Raw genomic sequence first — 23,133 nt, forward strand, 5'->3', positions numbered from 1 at the left:
CAGTCGATGCAAAACCACAATGCATAAAAAACAAACCCTCACCACAATGATGGCTATCCTTCCACCAACATCTCCGACAACTGTTATTGGCGGCTTCTCTTTCGCAATCATCACTGCAAAAAGACCATGGCAACAGCTTGCAAGTGAAGTCACACAAATATAAAACGAATCATACAGACAAGAATAGTTCACGACGCACAGGTCTGAACGAGTGGTGTGCGTCGTCTGGATCAAACGTGAACCACACTACCTGCACATCTCGTCTGTCCATGCTCTTAATTGTGCGGGGACTCGATGCATGACCAACGACTCAAATCAGGATGATCAGGACAAGCTCCATGGCATTGTTGGTGGTTACAGCTTGAACTAGAACCGTACTCAGTAGAGCACATACTTCAACCAGGCTGAACACTGAACAGTTTAGGTTTTGTATTCCACCAATAGGTGAGATCTACATCTGGATCTTCACTGAAATTGAATCAATTAGTCCTTTCCACACACACACAACCTGTCCACAAAATTTCGTCCAAATCCATCCACAACTTTTTAAGATATCCTACTCATAGACAGCCAAACAGACCGACAGTGGTGAAAACATAACCTCCGTCCACCTTTGGTGGTGGTGGTAACCAGTTCCAGGCTATGTGAAACCGAGATAGGAAGGACTTTGAAGTTTTGCTTTCAAATTAAAACCAAAAAAAGTTAATTGATTGAATGATGTGGGGTTGGTTACAAAACATAATTTATGACCTCTTCTTTCATTACTTGTAGTATTTGCTATTAATTTACCTCATTACTACATCATGTCACTTACTTAGCAATTGTTCCACAAAAACAGTTTTGAGCAGCACCGAGAAGCAACGTCACATCTATTATATCAGTCACAATTCTATAATCCTTGTGTTTTCTCAGCGATTAAAAAAAACATTCTGCAAAAAATAGTAATAAATAAGATGAGTTAAAAGGGTGAGTTGTGATAATTAAAGGTACTTTTATTTATTCATTTTAAAAATTTCATGAAAACACAAAACCCAAGCAAATCAAATCTGTAACAACCATTTTCAATTATTTATTTATTTATCATCCAAATGACAGGATGCGCAAACGCACCAGGCATCTCAAGACTGGGGTGGATGCTGGCGGAAGACTTTGGCATACTGGGAGGTGGAGAGTGTCGCCCGTCAACCATGTCCGATTCCGCGTCTTGAGCTTCTCCGTGGATCACGGCAAGGGCGAGCCGCAAACGTTCCGCAAAGGACTGCGCCCTGAAGAGAAGAGAACGCATTTGCCAGCGTCATTCTCCATGCTATTCGTCAATCTTCAACTCCCCTGCCCCCACTCCACTCCACTCCATTCACCGCCCTGCTCCCTTCCACTTCTTTTTCTATTTACCTTTTAGCAGAGGCAGGAGACTTGGCTACAATGACAGCATTTCGATAATCCGGGATCTAAAACAGGATCAGCAGCACATTAGAAAAATTGTACAATAAGCAATCGTCATACCTCGAAGCGAGTCAAAGGGAAAAGCTCCAATAAAGAGTATGACACCTCTTCCTGGATGTACTGGATGAGGAATGGTGAGGCTCGCAGGTTATCCACCGGAATGTTGAAGAATCCTTGGATCTCCTTTTGGTGCAGGTCCATTGTAATGAGATGAGAAAGACCTGAAGATCATGGGTGGAGTAAAAACCATACAATTCGACAAGTTTAATAAAAGCGTTAATCTTGCATAATCCTACTGATCAAGGAAAAGCCTAAAATCTCCAAACAATGAAGTACCTACGACGACCAGAAAATTACCCTCAGTGAACAGTGCTGCATGTGCTTCACAATTTTTGTTTTCATTTTCAGTTTGAGGGACTTATGGGCAGCATGGCCTTTTTCATATGTAACATTTTAATGCCCATCCCAATGGATGCCCTGAGGGCATTAAGACCTAACCACAAGGTGATCCAAATAAATAAAAGCTCTGCGTATTTATTTGTGTCACACAGGAAGTGACCACACATTCACGGAAGTGACATCATGTTAGTCTCTGAAAAAGGGAGCACATGCAATAGGAGTGTCGGCAACATTCGCCATTTTGTTTCCACTCAGGAAAGGTGAATTGATGACATACAAAACTTTTACTGCACGCATCTGAATTTGGGTTGACTGCATGACCATTCCGGTTGATTTCACAACTGCAGCGCTGGAGGTGAGATGTCAGTAATTTTTATTTGCAGTAAAAAAAAAAAAAAAAAAAAAAGAGATATAGAGATGAGTAGTGATACTCAGTCATTTGAAATTCCGTAATCACTTTGACAATAAATATATTTCTAATATAATCACTCTCCTTTTTGAAACAAAAGGAAATTTACAAGCTGGCGAGTTACAGTTTTTAACAACTGTGCTGTGATGGTGCTGATGGGAGGGGGGTTGCTCTTGGCCCCATCATTTTTGATGGGCTTTACACGAGTGATTTATGTTTTTATTAACTTTGATCATAAAAGACGCCAAACCAATAATAGCGGCAGAAATGTCAAACACATTCATCCATGACGCACATCCAGATACTTACCAGCCTTGCAAAGCATGGAAGCAAGCAGCTTGCATACAATGGAGCCACGCTTCCGCATCTTGCACTGCTTACTGTACGGGAAGTAGGGCACAACACCGATGATGTTCTGGGCCGACGACGTCCGGCAAGCGTAGGTCATGATCAAGAGTTCCATCACGGCTGTGTTTACATCTCTGAAGGAGAGGAGAATGGTGCAAAGGAGCTTCAGCACAAATTAACCCCTTTGCTTTTCCGTACGTCATATCGTTTTGATTTGGAATACCTAAAGCTGATCCAAGAACCATTGACTATCGTTCGGGAGGAACACTCAAGCCAAATGCAATTGATCATTCCTCAAATATATTTATTTTATTACTTTGCATGCAGGACAGGGACATAAATCCACCACATCACAGAGGTTATAACCTGACCTACGTGTGTGTGTGTGTGTGTGTGTGTGTGTGTGTGTGTGTGTGTGTGTGTGTGTGTGTGTGTGTGTGTGTGTGTGTGTGTGTGTGTGTGTTTTTTAAACTTTAACATCAAAGCATTGCATAATCAGATTATAATCAGGATCGCTTATAGATGTCAATCTTCAAGTTCCGAGTACAACAACACGCATGGTTAGAGAATGGTGAAAGCAGTTAGAGTTGTGCAGCCTGTTTCTCAATGCATCCTGCGGTTGAGTTATTAAAATTCTTTATTGTAATTGATGTTATTAAATAATCGTGATGTTGAGACTTCTTCGTGCCATGCCATGCGACATTGAACCTGCATCAAGTTAAACACACACACATTATCATCTCCCATTCATCATACCTACATCACCATAATCCGAACAAAAGCACATTTTAATTTTATTTTAGACATTGTAATGAGGTTCGTGTATGCATCGTGGTACTTTCATGTATTTTTATTAACGTATATACTTGTGCAATCACAATTAATCCATATACCGGTATTCATCTGAACGTGAATCTGCTGCACTTTCCGCATGACACATCATTCAATGAGAAATCTCACAAAGGATTTGCTCGGATAAATCACGCAAATCGGCAAGATGACCATTCGGGTCGACTTGAAAACGTTAGATTACCTGGGACACGTCTGTATAATGAATACATCCTTCCCACGTACAGACTGCTGGATTTGAACCCTGGTCTCTACAGAAGGAAAAACATTTTCATTCGTCATGGTCCAAGCATGGATAGAACAATAAATAAATAAAAACAATCAAGTTTTACAACTCAGATCAACATCCTTAGCACCATCAAAACTATTATGGGTGTTCTCGTTAGAACTTCAAATGGGGGTGGCATAAAGAAACCTTGGTAGGGGTTGTCCATTCGAAATATACAGGGTGCCCCACCGACATCATGGTGTTGGCTGGTGTCAATGCCTGGTGTTGGCTTAATGGTGAGGGTGGCGGGCTTTGGATCCTAGGGTCCTGAGTTCAAATCCCGCTCCTTCGTTTAATAAATACCGGGTGGGGTTAACTCTGCCTGCCGTCCTTCCGAGGCCGGAAAAATGAGTGCCAGCATGCTGGTATCCTGTGTCGGAGTGGAAACCCGTCCAGGATTGTGTCCAATAGCCAAGGACACTGCTTACTCAGCACCAACGCTCCGCACAGAGTATGATCCTAATCTCCTCTCCTACTCACATCGATGACATTATTTAATAAACCCATTGCAATGCTACTACATGTGTCAGAAAATGAGAGGAATCAAATCATTGAACGCCTTCAAACAGGATCTTTCTTTAGCCATGCATCAATTGCTCTTTAACACGAGGAGAGCAGCAGCTTATGACCTCAGAAGACCGTTATCAATCAACTAGAATACTAGATCAACAAGAGAGAGGCCACCAAGTGGACGTCCCAAGATAACGACGACCCTTCGGGACTGATACGTTCACACACGACTCATACAGGCAACCCGAGCCTGGTGTTGGCTTAGTGGTTAGGGTGGCGGCTTGAGATCCGAGGGTCCTGAGTTCAAGCCCCGTTGGCCGCTGAATTGATATACACCAGGAGGTTGACTCAGCCTGTCATCCTTCTGAGGTCGGCAAAATGAGCACCGGTGTACTGACAAGGGGGACACTGCATCAGCGGACACTGCATCCCAACCAATGATGCAACGAGCAGCCACAGCCACTCGATAGAGAGAGACTGGTAATCCGCTTCAAACTGCCCGGAGTGCAGCATACACTCCCTGGACCTCGCAGGGTCATTGTCAACCATTGGTAAGAACCATTGGTGGAAACTGCAGAGCCTACCTCGGTTGGCTTCTTGAAACATCTGCACCTTTCCGAGCTCACTGCCGAGCCTCCTGAAAAAAAAGGAGGAAAACAGTGCAGTTACTTATGCTCACACAAGTGTTTACCTTCACTCCCCCACCAATGGCTCGACCCTCGAAACCCTCAAAAAAAAAAAAGTCAGCAGTGGACATGCTGCATCATGGAGTATGCAGTGTAAGTTAGCCAATCGTCTTATCTGTACTTCCTTACAATCTACGTTAAAAAAAACCTCACGTTTATTACCGAAGCGGTTAATAAGATCGACAGTATTTGGCAAATGTGATATTTACGATCAATGAAAAGCAGACACAAGGCCTGGAGAACCTCTCGAGACTTTAAAACAACAACAACAACCCAGAAAAGGGGGAAAAAAAATCTTTCTGCAAAGTCGCGCCAGGCTCTACGCACGTATATGTGAAGCACGGACGGAAGAAAACTCACTCGGCTATCCGCTTAGCCAGCTCGATGCAGGCAGAGTTCGAATTAGCGGAGAAAATCACAAAATCTCCTTTGCTGACGTTCATGGTTCTTCAAGACGTGTGACGCTTGACTGTTCTTCTTCTTCACTAGTATTACGTCAGCACGTCTCCGCCTCACTGCGCCCGTTTTCCCGCGCTCAGTAGCTCCTCCAACTCGAAATGCGTTCCTCACCTCACCGAACAACTCTAATAATCTGACCTGTAATCACAATTATTATTACCTCGCCTTTGAGCGATTCGTTACTGATTCGCCTGTTTTATTGTGTGTGTGTGTGTGTGTTCTTTGTCAATGCGAGTTTTCTGAGGTGATGTATTTTAGGTGAGAGTGGAACGCTAGTTGGATCGTTCTGATTAAGATCATCATTTTTTTTCTTTTCTTTTGTTTATTGACTTTCATTTCAATCCAAGTATGTTTTTTTAACGGAATTCTTCTGCTTTTATTATTGGAATAGTAATCTTAATTTTCTGGGTGCGGAACGATGAATATTGTAAATAGTAACAGTCGTATGGGGCGGTGTATGCTCAGATTGTAATTCGCCCATGAGACGACTTAATCGCCGGCTTTGTCTAATCCTTCTGCTCAATGGTCGTCTTTCGTCTCGAATGGAAAATGTACGCATCCAATGATTGAATGAAATATTGAGTATGTCATTCATACGAAGACTTTAACACACAAACACACTTTACGGTGCACAATCAATAAAAAGCCCTCTCTACCCCACAACGCAGGTTGTACGCACTGATCCAACTCTCGCAGCTTTGTGCGTACGGAATAAATAGATGGTTTTAACCGTTGAGGTTCATCAGCATGAAAAATGAGTGACCATTCACGTATTACGTATGCAAATACGGTAGAACTTTTGACCTCCCTCCCCCCCCCCCCCCCATGAACAGGGTATACAATGATTATCCAAGACGAGTGTGGGACTCGTAAGATAGCTTTGAGGTATGCACACACACCTTTCAGCAAGCTGGTTGTAGTATGCTGGCATACGTCATCGTACGCTGGCATACGTCGTCATACGCCGAGTACGTCGAGAAATTTTCAGCATGTTGAAAATTTCTCGACGTACTCAGAGTATGACACACGTTCCGCATACGCTGGCCATAAGTTGTAGGCACGTTACGCAATCATTGACACACGTTACTTGTACGTTACTCATAAGTCGAAACACGTCGAGGTAATGGTAAGCGTCATTGTTCCAGACTCCTTGGTTTTTTTGTTTGTTTGTTTTCTTCGGTATGACGGTGATGTTGACACTGATTTCTAGTGCGGTTATGATTTAAATCGTTGAGCGGCAGCCTATTAATTATATTATATTATAACCGCACTAGAAATCGAAGTGTCAACATCACCGTCATACCGAAGAAGAAAAAAAAAAACAGGGAGTCTGGAACACTGACGCTAACCATTACCTTGACGTGTTTTGACTCGTGAGTAACTTACAAATAACGTGTGTGGACGTGTGTCAACGATCGCGTAACGTGCCTACAACACGTTACTCATAGGTTATAAATAAGTTTCGGGTACGCTAAACATTACCTCGACGTGTTTCGACTTATGAGCAACTTACAAGTAACGTGTCGACGTGTGTCAACGATCGCGTAACGTGCCTACAACTTATGGCCAGCGTTATGCGGAACGTGTGAGTCATATAATACGCTGGCATACGTCGAAAAATTTCAAGCATGGAAAATTTGTCTAACACCTCGGCGTACTTCGACATATGCCAGCGTACTACGAAAAAAAGCCAGCGTACTACGACGTATGCCAGCATGCTCTTAACGTGTACAAACTTACCCATAACGTATTCGACGTGTGCCAGCGTTTTAGCCAAATTTTGCATACGTCAGGCATACGCTGGCTAAATCGTCAAGGTGTGACAGGATCTTTACCAGCTTACTAGTGAAGCCACGCTTCCAGAAAATGATGCAACCACAGGCTGCATACAAAACTCAGGCTTCAGTAAAGCAATAAAGACAAACAGGTGATGTATGAACCAGTCAGGTGACCCATAAGCTTTTGAACACTCAATGGAAATGACTGCCAGTACACCATTTAATCACAGGTATAAGCAGAGCCATATCTTTAATCACGCCTTTCGTTTGGAGGTTCTATCAAAAGAAAAAAAAAGATAAAATCCCAATTGCCATTCATTCTATTAAACAACAAAGAACAAAACGATCATTGCATAAATATTGTACTGTCAACATTTCATAATGCACAATATTTAGAAAATCACAATAAATACATTTAATTGGTCAGTGATACATCAGCGGGAGAAGACTCCGATTGAATGATACTCTGAAATTAGTATAATTAAATCTTCAGCTTGACAACGAACCCCCTTCAGCATGATAAAAGCAATATTTTTCGACAATAAAACATGCCAGTCTTTCAGAAGAGTACAACGGAATCCCTCAAGGGTTTTGGTTCTCACACATCCATTCCATGGCATCTTTTTCCCAACCCTCCACGAGGACGCATTATTTGTGATGTGCCCTCCAGGTAGTGTCCATGATGCGGAAAGTAAAAGCTGTTATTTTCTCGTACAACAGAAACATGAGGGTTGCAGTGAGAACAGTCTGGAGTAACTTCGCCTCCAGGCCTCGGTAAAGTGCTCCAGGTCCCATCTGGCTGTTGGGAACAACAACAACAACAACAACAACAACAACAACAACAACAACAACAACAACAACAACAACAACAACAACAACAACAACGTTAACTCGAAAGCATCTCAAAATGCAAGGCCCATCCGTGTCTGCTTTGTATTTTAATCACTTGACAAAAACAACATTTATGAAATAAAACAAAAATATGAATAGTACCATATTTTTCAGCCCATCAATCAGTGTGGAGTACAAGTTGAATTGGCTAATTTCCCCATTTTTCTTTCCTTCATTCATAGATAAGTGGATTTGTAGTACAAGATGAAGCTAGATCAATTACAGTAGTTCACAAAACTGCCAGTCAGAAAAATAGAGGTGATAATATCTCCCCGACACTCGTAGGTGCCAACGGTAGGAACTTCCAGGCTCATGAATATTTATGAGCTGTTTTGTACGTATTACATTAATTACTTTGTGGGATGACCTTTTTGACAAATTAGAAATGTGAATAGTTTGTCAACATGTTTGTTGTCATATTATTGTTTGTTATCATTTTTCAAAATTAGGAATGCAAATAGTTTTTCAATGTCAATGTCATGATACCAGAGATACAGTGTTTAAAACAAGCAACAGAATCATGTTCAGTAAGTTTGCACATAGAACGATACCAGAGATACAGTGTTTAAAACAAGCAACAGAATCATGTTCAGTAAGTTTGCACATAGCACGATACCAGAGATACAGTGTTTAAAACAAGCAACAGAATCATGTTCAGCAAGATTGCACATAGCACATTACATTTTGTCACAATTCACCACTCCTAAATAGAATTGAACACCTGACACATAATAATACAAACACTTAATGTTTTTCCACCTTGCTTTCCAACTGCAATTAACTTTGTTGGTTTTTCTCGATAGTCCATAATGTATCCTTCGCTTTATGCCTGTCCTGAACACTTTTTTTTGTATACAATGTCGACGTTCGGATGAGAGCTAACACACAGAACATACAACAAGGGGAGCAGGAGACAAGAGGGACAGGAGATGGAAGCACAAAACAGTGGGGAACAGAGACATTAGGAGACCTGTGGAAGAGAAAGGGATGGGGCAGGGTACATGGGGTAAACAAGATGGACATTACAGGGACGGTCAGGATGGAAAGCAGGGAATTTGAAGGAGGTGGATTTGGGGTGGATTTACGGGGATAGAAAAGATCATGGTTTTGGATGGGGTAAGATATGACATGGTGGTGAACAGCTGCTTTGAATGCCTGGAGGGAAGAATGGGATTGAACAGAGTGAGAGTTTATTCCAAAGGTGGGAAAAAAAGAGGAATGAAAGAGTGAAGGTGAGCAGTCATTCTCGATTTTTGTAGTTTTACCAGAAGGGGGTTGCCGGCGGACCTTGAGCGCCCTGCGGAAATATCGGAGGGGGGGGCAAAGCACAGACAGAGCAGGGGGGCGAGGCCGGACAGAAGATGGTAGAAGACAGAAAGACCACCGACCTGCCTGCGATGAGAGAGTGAGACTCAAAGGTTCAGCCTCATCGCGGGAGATACCGATGATCCTAAATGCCTTAGTGTGAAGCCGAGAACGGTGTGAGGCAGGAGCACCAGCCAAGAGGGGAGAGCAGTTCTCCATCAGGCTGCGGATGAAAGCTTTGTATATAGTCAAGAGCTCAGGTGTCCCGAGGAAGGACTGCACAACGGAGGATGCCCAGTCGACGACTGCCTTTGGAGGCCAGCTTGGAAATGTGGCTTTCCCAGGAAGGATCATGGCTCATTGCTCATTCAATCGGCAAATGTTCCAGACAATGATTTCTCTACAGTACAGTGGACAACATTTTTAAGTTTCAAATTTTAAGCACTCTTTTCTTTGAAGCTCTCGATTCGTCTTTGTGCAAATACTGTATTCGTATTTCCCTGGTGCTCTGATCGAACCATCTTGCAGCACCTTGGTGATGACTTCTCCACTCTGGATTCGCCACATGGTTTTTTTTTGACACCGAGAGTGGAGATTTCTCGATTCCAGATTTGCCGCACGACTCACCCGCAAGCCCGATTGGGGAGAGAGGAGCGCCGTATCACTCTGGGCTTACCTCCCCTTTACCTTGTCCATTTGTGTATTTCATTTGTGTTCTTTATTGATTTATTTAATATTTGGCTCTATTATATGCCTGGTGCCAGCTTATTGGTTAGGGTGGTGGGCCGAGGATCCGAGGATCCTGAGTTCAAATCCCACTCGGTTGTTGAATTAATACCAGGGGGTTGACTCTGCCTGTCATCCTTCCGAGGTCGGAAAAATGAGTGCCAGCATGCTGGTATCCTGTGTCGGAGTGGCGACCCGTCCAGGATTGTGCCCAATAGCCAAGGAGACTGCCTAGGCAGCACCAACGCTCTGCACAAAGTAACTAACAGACTCACACAGACAACTTAACTAAAATTGCAGGCACTATGAAAAAACATGCAGGTGGGTTAAACTTATTTACAATTTTTACCTTATCTATTTACACTAACCATGGCCCAGGACCTGTGATCTGTGGGAAAAAGGCACAGCAAAGTCAACAGTTTTGTGTGGGTGAGTGCATTGCAGCTGAAGGTCAGTCATCCTCAGGGCCTGCTCAAAAGGTCCCTCTTTTGTCACTCAATCTTCTCTTCTTTTTTTTCAGTCTTCAGCTGCTGGAGGCAACTCACCCTAACCCAGCATGCCATATGCCATCCCACAGGCCATTTTAAGAGGGTAGCCAGGCTTCCCAACGCTGTCTCTGGCTCCCTTGTGCAATAAGAGGTGGCCAGGCTGCTCACTGCAGTCTCTGGCTCATGGAAATAAATGGATGGAAGAAAAACAAATGAACGCACGGGCTGCACAATGCAGTCCCCGTAATGTGGCTGCCTGCAGGGCAGTCCTTGCAAACACTGGATGATCCTGGCGCACATGGTTGAGGTTGATGACACAGGGGCAATGCAAATAAGGGCTAGCAGGCATGGGGTTATGGCAGAGGCAGGCGAATAAGGCATGGCAAGGTAAATGCGGAACAGCAAGTACAGCACAACAGGCCGGCAGGTGAAGCTGGCCGGTCTCTGATCTCGTTCCGTGTGGGTCTGGAGGGAGTGCGGTGGCGCCGGCCGCTCCAAAGGCGGGCTCGGACCTAACCTACTGTCTCCCCCCAACCAAGCACCTTTACCTGTCTCTGTCCCTACCCACTGCCTTAATTTGCAACACAAAACCAAATTTAGCCTCTTTTTATTTTATTCATTATTATTTTTTTCTTTTATAATTATGTCTCCCGAACGCACCTTATTGTCCTTGTCCGGCTAACCTATCCTGTCAACCTAGTCTACTCCCAACCCCTACGTTCCCATTTTGGAGGGGAATAGGAGAGACTAGCGTCCTGTCTCGAGGCCCAACAAAGCCTTAGAATGGCCTCCTACAGAGTTCAGCAATCTACCAATGTGGGTCCAGCGGCCTACTGAGAGCGAAGGGATGGATGGTGCACGAAGGGGTACATCTCCTAACTATCCTACTTTTTATCAACTTTAAACTACCCCGGAGCTTTCCAAAATGCCTGCCATTTAAACTATCGGTTCTAAAAACCATGATTCCCGTCGCCTGTGTTGGTGTCGATTGTAAATTTGGGCCCATGCACAATTTTGTGGCTGGGCAGTGTGGCTCAACTGGCAGGAACTTCCCCTCTGCCGAACTCTAACCATGGCACCCCCAGGCCCTGAGGCTGTCTCCGACAGCTTCCTATAAACGTGGGGGTTGCCCTCTCTGGAATTGCCCCCCCTTCCATGCCCATGTGGCATTTTGGCGCTACAGGTCCCGTTCCGTGGGTCGCCCATGCCCACTACACTATCCTGGTCCCTTGGACCCTTGGCCTACTCTGGCCGACTAGTCTGGTGCCCGGGGTGCCCTCTAAACAATACTCACCTTTCGACAGCCACGCTCCCAGCCAGTCCATCAACTCCTGCACCCCTCCAAATGGGTTTCATGCCTTCTCTCAACACAAACAACAAAACGACCTCCAATTGGTAAATTTGACGAACCCACTAACTAACATTAAACTGACCCCGGGGTCACTTGGGTGGGAATCACTCCTCCCCCCACTCAGTCATTCGCACCATGCATTCCACATTCACTCCATTCACACTTGGGCCCGCTGACCCACACTCACTCATTGGTTCTCTCACCCGTTTTTTTTTTTTTTTCAACTCGCTCATACACTCCAACCCTGCCATTCTCTAACTAAATTCTCCTAACTGACTCGTGATCCTCGTCGTCCCTTATACTAATGCACATTCTATTTAACTCTACGGAGCTAAGCTACATCCCCACTGCACATTTCATGTCTGTCAATGTCTCCAAAAATCCATTTTCTAAATCTATTCTACAATCCCTCCAACTAACCCATTCCACGGGCTCCATGAGGAACAACTCATATCCCCATGAAGCCAGTCTAGCTAAACTAACCCATCCCACTAACTAGTGCTTCCTTTGCCAAATTAACAGCATGTCCACCACATCCTGCAGGGACGTATACTTGGAGCGAGGGTCTTTTTTTTTTTCCTGCAGCGCCATAGTGGCCGTTTTCGGCATGCCCGTTCGTCCCTATGGGCGATGCCAACGTCCCTCCGAAGGCCAATCTGTACAGCCTTGACATCACCCTGCACATCCCACCAAGCGCTCGCATCCCACCAATTCCCCACGCGGGACGACGTGCGCTTTTTGCCCGGCATTCATGCCGCGAGATTCCCGGTGACGTCACTCGCACACCGAACCTGCGCTGTTTCCCGCACCAGCCAGCTCGCGCTTAACGTCCCGGAAACCCGCTCCACGCGTTCCGCGAACAGAACACGCGGTATGCAGCACGTGATGCCCCGGACACGTGTCCACGTGGGAACCCCCGTGTTCCGAATTCAATCACGCACCGCCATTTTAATCGTCCGCGCGACGGTCTTTTCAAAAACGCGGGACATTCCCGCGCCGGATTCCCTGCACGAAGACTCACGCGCGAGGGCCGTTCGCTAAATGCCGAACGGGCCTCGTACGCGGCGTCCCGTGAAACCGGCGCGGTTCCCGAAACAACTCTAAGCGGCTTCTTAGGCTCACCATTCCCGTCTCCCGTCTGGACCCGTCTGTCCATTTCCATGCGTGCACTCACGCACGCCATGACACTCACACTATGTGCACGTTTCAACACACATTTCGACAAACTCACACCCGTTACCACACACACCAGGACAATCACGCTGGGGATTCGTGTTAACACAAGGGGTCCCGGGATCTCTACCCCCCCGCCCCCCCAAACTCTACGTGGACCCGTTCACAGCACTCATCCCCTCTACCTCGTTCGGCACAATCGGACTCACCTCGTGCCGATCTGCCTCGAGAGAGCATATTTCCTCCCTCCGTTCCTGAAGAAGGCTATCCTGCTGCTCGCACTGGGTCACAAAACATTCCCTAAGCTTGACCCCATTGTCCCTCCTTAGCTCTACCTGTGTGTGCTTGTCTGTAGTTTCGTCCACTTCACCCTCTATCTCCTCTATCTCCCATGTCTCTGTTTTCATTTCCTTCATCTATTAATTTATTTAATTCCTGCGTCTCCGTTGTCGTCACCTCTACCCCCCTTTCATTTCTCCCGTCGTCCCCTCGTGCCTCACCATACACGTTTCGGTCTCCCCAATTACTGTGACGGCATCTCTTGTCCCGACGTTACCCGTATCCATTGCGGGCTGGACACATTCCACACTCCCCCTCGTTGGTTCGGTGTCTCCACCACGAGGTGTCACCATGATGCCTCTTATGCCTGTCCTCATTGCCTCTTTAGTGTAGTAGATAGTAGAAAAATCGTGCAAATTATGATACAAGCATTAAATTTGGCATTTCTGTTCCGCAGGGCTTTCTGATCAAATCTGCCCGATTGGCCATTTGAAAAAAAAAAAAAAAACTTCAAAAACATTTGAAGTCACAGCTGGTTGAAATTCTTGAAGCGCAAGTGAACATCCCAGACAGAGAACCAAGGGGAGATGCAGTCATCATTGATGGCTCAGCACTTATCAATGCCCTACCTCCACACACTTCAACGATATTTCATGACTATGCGAAAGACGACATCATCCCAAAGGTGGAATTCTATGGTGCCAGGTACGAGAGGGTGGACGTAGTGTTTGATGTGTACAAGAAGTCAAGTCTGAAGTCCGAGGCAAGGTCGAAAAGGGGGCAAGGAATCAGAAGAAGAGTGACAGGAACCAGTCAGACCCCAAGTAACTGGAGAAGCTTGCTTCAAGATGACAGCAACAAGACTGAGCCGTTTCACTTGCTTGCGGAAAAGATGTTTGAAGCACAGATGACAAGCACAGTCATTGTCACAAAAGAAGATGCCATTAGCAACACAAGGAAGTCACTGCATGCTGTCTCCATGTTGTCATGAAGAAGCTGACACTCGAATATTTGTACATGCCAGGGATGCAACGATGGATGGTAGTAAGTCCATTATCATTAAGGTTAATGACACGGACGTACTAGTCATAGCAATATCTCTACTGCCATCCTTACAGGAACTAGGTCTTGAGAACATGTGGATTGCCTTTGGCCAAGGAGCCAAAGCACGATGGATTCCAGTCCATGAGGTAGTTTCTGCAATAGAGCATGAGAAAGCTAGAGGGATCCCATACTTCCATGTGTTCACTGGATGTGACGTTGTGTCTGCCTTCTGCAATAAAGGGAAGAAAACTGCATGGCAGACTTGGAACGTCTTTGATGATGGTTCTGAAACATTCACCAATCTCAGCCAGCATCCAACATTGATTCGTGATCTTGACTTTTTGAAGTTTTTTTACTTACGAAATCTTTATTGATGACTTCCGTCATCTGTTTGTGTTTGTTTGTTTGTGTGTGTTTGTTGTGCGTTTGTTTGTTTGTAGGCACGATAACTCGAGAACGGAAGAAGCTACCAATGTCAAATTACACCATGTGAATCAGGAGGGTGATGGCTTGTGCTGATTAGATTTTGGTCAAAATCGGTCAAAGGTCAAGGTCACAGTGAGGTCAAACATTCGATTTTTGATGGTTTGGTACAGAATCATCATAGAAACTTCTGGTTTGCGTCGCTACCTTTTCTAGAGACAGCTTTTATTAGACAAGATCAGAGGTCAAGTTGATGATTTCATAAGTACCAGTCTGCTTGTTTTTTTTTTTTTCAAAATTTGGATTTTCAAATGGCCAATCAGGCAGATTTGATTAGAATCCCCTGGAGAACAAATGTGCCAAATTTGATGCGTGTATCATCATTTGCACGATTACTCTCAAAAATTGCTGTTATCTGCCCCACTACTTGTCCTGACTGGAGGTTCAACCCCATGCACTGCATCTCACCCCGCTGGGTTTGCATATCGCTTCGCAGATCCCGCATGTTTACATTCATCTTGTGCATCAAAATTTCCAATCGCTGGCTCATGTCAAGTGGCCCCGATGAAGCCGATCCACCATGATCGGTCGCGGTTTCACTGGGGACCGGGGAAATTTGACAGAGGGGGTGCTTTTGCGCCGCCGCTCCCACTGCGCCCATTACGGACTGAGTTTGGTTGTGGAGGATAATCAACCGGCATGGCGGTGTCCTGCACGGTGGTTTCGTCCTGGGCCATCGATTCATTGACACTATCACTACTACCCACCTGCCTCAGCTCGTCTTGGCTAGATATGTTGCGTGTTGGAACCAAAATTTAAACTGCTCGTAATTTGGGGACATGGGGGGGGGGGTTCGCTCCCTACACCCCTGATCCGAATCCGTGAATTTCGTAGAGACGGAGGGGTTCGAATTCCGCTCCTGAACACCAATTGTTGTGGATTCGAACCTGCAAATTTATGGAGGTGGATGGGTTCACACCCCACTCCTGACTACCAATTGTTGCGGGGGTATGGCCGTGAGCACAAGCACTAGGTGGAGCAGTAGAGTCGGCTCGACCGATCGCCCAGAATTCAGATCGTACTTGTTCGGAAAACTTCGGAAAAAGTACGGGTCCCTTTTTGGACCGTGAAGGGTCAATATTTCTACCACGTGGTACAGGGTTATTCGCCAATTTTCAAAATACCGAGAGACCACGTGGTGATCTACCGAGTCTTCACACCATCGATGGCACCCGTACGGAACGAGCCGCTTAGCGTACTCGAACTGTGTGTGACCCGAGCGGAAGGTCACCAAAGTCCCGTCGGTCCAAACGTCCCCTTTACAGCCGTAACCGCTTTCACTATTTCTCCAACATGCAGCACACTCAGCGAATGAAGGAATGGACACAGACGAGCTGAAACATTCAACAATAGGATATTTATTTACGATAGGTGGGGATGAGGGGGACACATAAGGGCAGAGTTATCATGACTATTGATAAATGCAGGCAATGTACAAGGCACTTAACAGTTGCTAATTAAAGACAGGCCCACACACAGAAGTGGACCCCAATGGTCTTTATTGAAGGCCTCCAGCTCGAGGACAGGTGAGCTAGCAACCAGAGCCTGTGCTTGGACCTGTCCACCTCGTGTGGTCTTCGACGATCCAGCTCAACAGGACTCAAACCCGCAACACGATGCCACTCCAAGCGAAAAGCGTCGGACGCCAGGTGGACGAGACGAGAGATGACCCGAGCACTCCAAGCCGACCAGACCAGACGCTCAACCCTGATGCTGACTCTGCCGTTCACCCTGCCGTTCACGCCTCTCTGACTCACTTTTCCAAGGCCTTGGCGTTTCTTATATGGCATTTCTCCTGCGGGATGGGGTGTCTGGGGAGGATCACCGTCGGAGACGTCTCACCTCCCATTGGTCCGGGGTTCGTGAGAAAGTCGATGTCTGTGGTGTCTCACGCCTCTCATTGGTCGAGGGTTCGTGAGAAAGTCGATGTCGGTGGTGTCTCACGCCTCCCATTGGTTGAGGGTTCGTGAGAAAGTCGATGTCTGTGGTGTCTCACGCCTCCCATTGGTCGAGGGGAACATTCCATCTCTCCGGGGCGGAGTCGGAGCTCTGGTGGCCGAGGAAACCCCGCCCACGTACGTGGTCGAACGCAGGAAGACAATGGCGTCGGTGTGAGGAAGCGAGGTGAAGGCGTGTTGTTGTTGTTGTTGTTGTTGTTATAAGCATATAAGGGGTGTAAAAATCCTAACCATTAAAACAACGCACAGCACATTTACATTTAATCACCCATCAAACAAGGGACGGGACCCTAACTGGAAACACGTACTTACCGAAATAACTGCGCTATAGGAACCTGAATGTTGTTTGCTCATGGCTTCCAGATTCGCAACAGTATCACATCTGCTTGTCTGTATGTCTATGCATGTGGCAGCTCCATTACGAGCCTTAGATCATGTATGTAAATAAATAAATAAATCTCCACTGTGCATGGATACAGTTTCCACCAGATAAATGAAGTAATTCCATATGAAAGGTGCAATTATTTTACAAAATCCCCACAATTCCATTGTCTTACAAGAGCCACAAAGTTCCTTACTGTACTCTCTGAGCAAGTAGAGAAACCATTTGTTTTAAGCTTCTCATCACTCCTCTCTTCTTGACCGGTCCATGCTGCCCATACTAAGAAACGAAATGGAAAAAAACAAACAAAAAAACATCGGGTTACGAGGGTTCATAATATCTCACCTTGTAATCAAAATAAAAGTGTTCTTGTCACTTTCCCTAGCCCCTCAACCCATATTCAGGATGGTTAGCATATGCAGCAAAATACAGCAAAAATTTTTGTCGTTTAAAAATGAAGCACGTACACGAAGTGTAGACTGCACCGTTTGAAGTGGGTAAGTACTGGTTGTGGCCACAGCTTTAGCCAATGCTCCGATTATCAAAATATCCACCGCAGTGAACTGAAACGACAGAAAAAAAATTAATTCATTATTACACTGCTAAACTAAATGGTTTTGTGTTCTACAGTGTTTATGTATATATGTCAATTGAAATAAAATTAAGATTTTAAAAGGTTGTTAAAAAAAAACACTTTTTTCAAAAGTATCCCACTGTTGATGCAGCTTTTTTTTTTACACCACCTTATTTCGACACGTTACAATCATTCTCCATGCCTGTTGTCTGTGTCCTTTATGATGTCCTTAAAAACAGGTAGAGCTTCATAACGAGCCAAAGCACTGCTAAACTGCAGGTTGGTTTCCCAATACATGTTCCGATTCGTATTGAAAAATATAACATTCGATTTAAATCAAGTTGTTCCTCAATAATAAACTGACATTTGTGGACAAACAGACAGACAAAGTGAACCAATTGATTAACCCCACTTTTTGTTTCGCATACACGGGGTCACGAACTGCAGCAACGCTTTAACACTGTTTCACTCAAGATAATTTAATGGTCTACATTTCCGTGTTAACACATGCATATCTGAGCATAGTTGATGTGAGAGGGTCTGGACTCCCTGCCCTTTTTCAAAAACAAAATAACAAAGGCAACAGGTAAAGAACAACAACTAAGAACTTTGGTAGTCACCAGACTCAGTGGTGTAATAGTTAGATGTTAGAGCATCCACTTTGAGTCTGGGAGGTCAGTAGTTCGAACCTTGTTCGAGTCATCCTAAAGGCTTTAAAATGGTGTGTGCTGCTTCCTTGCTTGATGCTCAGTGTTAAGATGGTAGAGGACAGATAATCAATCATGAGTTGGCAACATTAGCACAGGCTTTTATGGGACTAATGGCTTCATCCTGCATTGAAATGCCTTGGAAGAGAACTCCTATTTATTCATTTCACTGGTAGCATAACATGACAATACCGGACCCCCCTTTTCAAACTCAATTTTCGACATTTATATCCACTTATGATTAATCAGTTATATTCCCCACTTATGAATTTATTCCTATTCAAATGCCTAAAACTACCAAGGTAAAACAAACCAGCTGAACAAAGGTCAACTGGATTATCCTGTCTGGAATTCCCATCTGAGCACCAAGCTGAAATGCTAGGATACAAAGTCAAAATCCCACATGCTTTGTTTACTTTTATTATTGTTCAGCAATGTCCTTGATCAAACTTGAATCCAAGTACAAGCTTCCACCTGAGCCCGCCAGGCTTCGAGACGTCGACAGAAATGGGCAACACAAATAACAGCCACTTTGAATATTAAAACTGAACAAGTTCACCACCTCAAAATGGAAAATATACATTTTAACTGTTCCCCAAAATGAATTTCAATCAATAATGACAATTAGTGATATTAAAAGTCTGTTACCTCATTCTTTGCTTTACCAAGCTGTCGTTTGAGCCCCTCGTACACCATGAACTGAATTGCTGGATTGAATACCAGAAGCAGAGAGGGCAGTGTACCGTTCCACAGAGCGCCCCAGCCTTCGTCTCCTACAATTCGCCTGAAAGCATCTCAACCACAAAAAATACCCGAGCAAATATGTACAAACAAACAAACCAGAAAACATCTCAAAATGCAAAGCACGGCTGCGGCCGCTTTGGACTCAAACTAAACTTGACAAAAACAACCGTTTAAAAAAAAAAAATTGTACATTTTATTAATTTGTATTCTTCATATTCTCATAATAAAGGTCTGTAGAAGATTTGATGACAAATGCTCAGATTGTAAAAATGTTATGGATGACAGACACACTGAAGCTCAATGGTAAATAAAGAAACACGGAAACGATTGAAAACACAGGGCGTCTCACGCTTGACACACCACGGCAGGACTAATAAGAGCGACTTCGTCACATGAGTTTTCCCATTCACATTTCGACACATTTTTTAATTACTTTGTCCACATTCTCATAATAAAGGTTTGTTGAAAACAAAATCTCAAATGGTATTATGGCCTTGAGACAGACACACACACGACCCAATCTACCACTGAGTGGGGAGATGGGCTAGCATGTCTCACCATCCACATTACAGGGTACACACTGATTGTGAAAAGACTAAAAGACGAGCACTTTACCCGGTGTGTGTGTGTGTGTGTGTGTGTGTGTGTGTGTGTGTGTGTGTGTGTGTGTGTGTGTGTGTATATATATATATATATATATATATATATATATATATATATATATATATATATATATATATATATATATATATATATATATATATATATATATATTGTTACGGCTGTGTAAATTCGCAAACCACCATTCAGATCCATCAGGTGAGATATCTCTGTAAGTACATGTGTAGTTAGCCCCAAACCCGTTGTTTAGAGGGAATTTATGTGATTCATTCGGGCTGCGACGCTTTGAGTAGCCGTTTTTCTGTTCTATCTTTATTTTGAACCAACCACGCTCCAACCGTCAGACAACAACAACAACAATAACAACAACGCCAACAGCCACGACCTTTACCTTCACAACTCGCTCCCGCAAACATCACATCACCGCCATTCCAAACGGCACCATGGCCATCGGCCACTGCCGGAAACCCAACACCACCTTCACCTCCCTCCTTCTACGGCCATTCCCGCACCACCTGTGAGCACCGAGCATCAGGCTGTCCTGGGCTCGTACAAGATACACGCCGAGCCACGAGTGCAAATAGCGGCCTTTCCGAGGAGACTTCGGATCAGGAATGCTACACGCCCACTTCTGATCCGTCCAATTAGGAAGCGCAGGGCGGCTTGGCCCCGCCTCCAGGCGCGTCTGTCTGGAATCGAGATATGGAAATTCTAGGATCAGGGGAGATTCACGCCCTTTTTCCTCCATCCAATCGGCGAGCGTGGCTCCGCCCTCGAGGAGATCCTGATCCGGAAATTTGCATATTGTTTTCTCCTGCCGGCCTATAAAACGGCGAGCGCGAGGCGAATGAGAGGAGTTGTTGCGCAGAGAGTTAGTTTTTGGTTGAAGGGTTGTTGCGCAGAGAGTTAGTTTTTGGTTGGAGTTGTTGCGAGGCAGTCAAGTCGGGTTGGAGAGCGGAGTGGAGTCGGGAGGCGAAGGCGACAAGGTGGTTTTCTGCAGTTGGCTGAGGAGAATTGGGGGAAGAGTCCAAGGAGCTCGGGTCCGAGGCAGGGAAGACGACGGTCGGTGACGAGGTCGCGGTGGGATCGCTCGTCGCGGGACCCAAGCCAGCCAGCCATTCTCCTTCCCCCAGGGCATCAACAATTCCCCCCCTTTCCCCCGCACTGAGATAGTGCAAAAAGGGGGCCCCGTTCCCACCCCATTCCAAGCGGTGCCAACGAAACACGCGAAGGAGCACTAAGTCGGGGAACCGCTGCGCAGCCACATTTGCGGCTCGTCACGAGGACGCAGGTAGGACCCCCCCGGTCTCGCGGACCTGACCGCTCCTTCGGGCCCCGTGCACACATTGGCCTACAGGACCGTCTGCACCCTTGCCTATGAGGGTGGCTTCTTTACTTTGCTTTTGAGTAAATGTGTCGGCGCCGTCTGTAAAGTAAAACCGTATAAGCGCTGCCGTGTGTACGCATAGTCCGTAGTATCTCTGCGTCATTGTTTCTTTTGTTGCATTTGATATATGTGCATTCTGTTTAGCTGTATATGTGTGCTCTCCGTGTGCCGTGGAATAAATGTGCATTATGTTGAACTGTTTTCCCGTTTCGCTTCGTCTTTTCTTTAATTGAATCTCCATCTTGCTCCACGTAAAGGGTTCGTAGTGGGCTTAATACGCCGATAAGTAATCGGAACCGTCGAGGCCGACGATAACACCGCTCGGTTATCCCGATAGGACGGAACAGACCGCTTAAGCGGCCCATGTCCAGAGTCGACCTGCGGCGAACTGCGATCGCCCGGTTTACCATCCGCGTGGGTACTTAGGTAGGTCGAGTTTGGCGAACAACCCTATCCCACGCGGGTGGCCGATTGGCACGATCGTGGTGAGGCCGAAAGGCCCACCCGTGACTCACTCCCGGCGTTAGTCCGAGAGGGTCACGACAGAATTGTCCGTCCGGTGGGCGACGTGCCGCGATTCGAGTCACGTGGCTGTTCGCACGCCGGCGGGCGCGAATTCGCAACACTGGTGTCAGGTCGTGGGACACAAACCCATCCCCCTCCTGGCAACACTGTTGTCTGGGAGTGGGATTCGAATCCCTCCCGCCTCCAGCTAAATTCACGGGGAATCGGTCCAGGGGTGAGAGGAGCGACCCCCGATTCCCTCCAAATTACGAGCGATTCAAATTAACCCCTTACGAGAAATAAGATGGAGTCTCAAGGCGAGCAGGAGCCAGGGGTATTAGAAATGGATTTAGAATGTGTAGAATCCATGGCCCAGGATGAGAACCCCGAGCAGGAAATGTTGGTTGTGCAGGAAGGAACACGAACTCCCCCAACTGAACCCAGAGCCCGAAATAGGTGCGGCGGCGGCCGCGGTGTATGACACCTCCCCTCCCCCTCTCCACCAAAACCCTCCCCCGATCCCTGCCGAATCGGCTCAGCCAAGTGCACCCGACATGGCCCAGCTATGCGCCATGCTGGCGGCAATGAATGCGAAAATAAACAGCAAAATAGTTGGAGTGAACAAGCAGATGGATACGAATACGCAACAAATGAAAAACGAATTGAAGGAAGAAATGAGAGAAATGCGGGGTGAGACGCAGAACATGGGCCGAAGCCTGCAGGCGGGCATGAAGGCAATAACCGGCGAGCTCAAAATGGCGACGCCACGTGTGGGGACGAACGAGCTGGGAGGGAGTGCAACGGTTGTCAGGCCCGCATGGGAGGCGGGTGACAAAGTAATTCGGGGGACGTGTTGGGCGAGGGAGGTGACGGAAAAAGTGACGGTGACCGAGAGAGAAAAATTAAATGGGGAGACCGAAACATGTGATACGAGACACGAGGTGACGACGGAAAGAATAAAATGTATAGAGACACGGGAGATAGAGGATGAATTGGACGGGGTTAGAGCCGCACACACACACGGAGTTAGTGGAGGACGATGAGGGTGAGCTCGCGGAACGTGTAGGGACCCGGTGCGAGCAGTTGGATAGCCTCCTCCAGGAACGAGGGGAGGGAGTAAGCCCCCTTGAGGCGAGTCACGACCAGGTGGGTTCGGTCGTGTCGAGCGAGTTCGAGGGGAGGAGTGCTGCGAACGGGTGCACGCAGAGCTTGGGGGGTTTAGAGGCCCCTGAACCCCTTGTGGGGACACGAATCCCCAGTGTGGTTGTCCCGGTGTGTGTGGTGCAAGGTGTGAGTGCGTCCCCGTGTGTGGAAGCGACCCCGTGTGTGAGTGGTGTGGTGGCAAGTGTTCCGAAGGGCGTGCTTCC

At 46.1% G+C, this 23,133-nt stretch overlaps 2 protein-coding genes across 4 annotated transcripts in view; both read right to left on the reverse strand.

Annotated features, from left to right (window-relative positions):
* The window catches only part of PRPSAP2 (phosphoribosyl pyrophosphate synthetase associated protein 2), a 32,912-nt gene extending 27,448 nt beyond the window's left edge, over positions 1-5,464 (reverse strand). The window contains exons 1-8 of one of the 2 annotated variants that reach the window (XM_085893006.1): positions 5,273-5,464; positions 4,811-4,863; positions 3,633-3,699; positions 2,561-2,733; positions 1,549-1,664; positions 1,393-1,448; positions 1,111-1,265; positions 43-113 (exon numbers count right to left, since the gene is read on the reverse strand). In XM_085893006.1, coding sequence (XP_085749132.1) covers positions 43-113; positions 1,111-1,265; positions 1,393-1,448; positions 1,549-1,664; positions 2,561-2,733; positions 3,633-3,699; positions 4,811-4,863; positions 5,273-5,355 — 774 coding nt within the window. In that variant the 5' untranslated portion in view covers positions 5,356-5,464. The other variant, XM_085893007.1, reaches the window with a different exon arrangement.
* Positions 5,465-7,368: 1,904 nt separating this feature from the next.
* Positions 7,369-23,133, reverse strand: part of SLC25A17 (solute carrier family 25 member 17) — a 41,697-nt gene continuing 25,932 nt past the window's right edge. The window contains exons 6-9 of one of the 2 annotated variants that reach the window (XM_085893008.1): positions 19,159-19,304; positions 17,697-17,792; positions 17,426-17,508; positions 7,369-7,948 (exon numbers count right to left, since the gene is read on the reverse strand). In XM_085893008.1, the coding sequence (XP_085749134.1) occupies positions 7,798-7,948; positions 17,426-17,508; positions 17,697-17,792; positions 19,159-19,304 (476 nt within the window). In that variant the 3' untranslated portion in view covers positions 7,369-7,797. Of the gene's footprint in view, positions 7,949-17,404; positions 17,509-17,696; positions 17,793-19,158; positions 19,305-23,133 lie in introns of both variants that reach the window. The other variant, XM_085893009.1, reaches the window with a different exon arrangement.

The sequence above is a fragment of the Eptatretus burgeri genome, chromosome 8 (assembly GCF_056783735.1).
Source record: "Eptatretus burgeri isolate ZD-2024b chromosome 8, Ebu_testis_v1, whole genome shotgun sequence".
Taxonomy (NCBI): domain Eukaryota; kingdom Metazoa; phylum Chordata; class Myxini; order Myxiniformes; family Myxinidae; genus Eptatretus; species Eptatretus burgeri.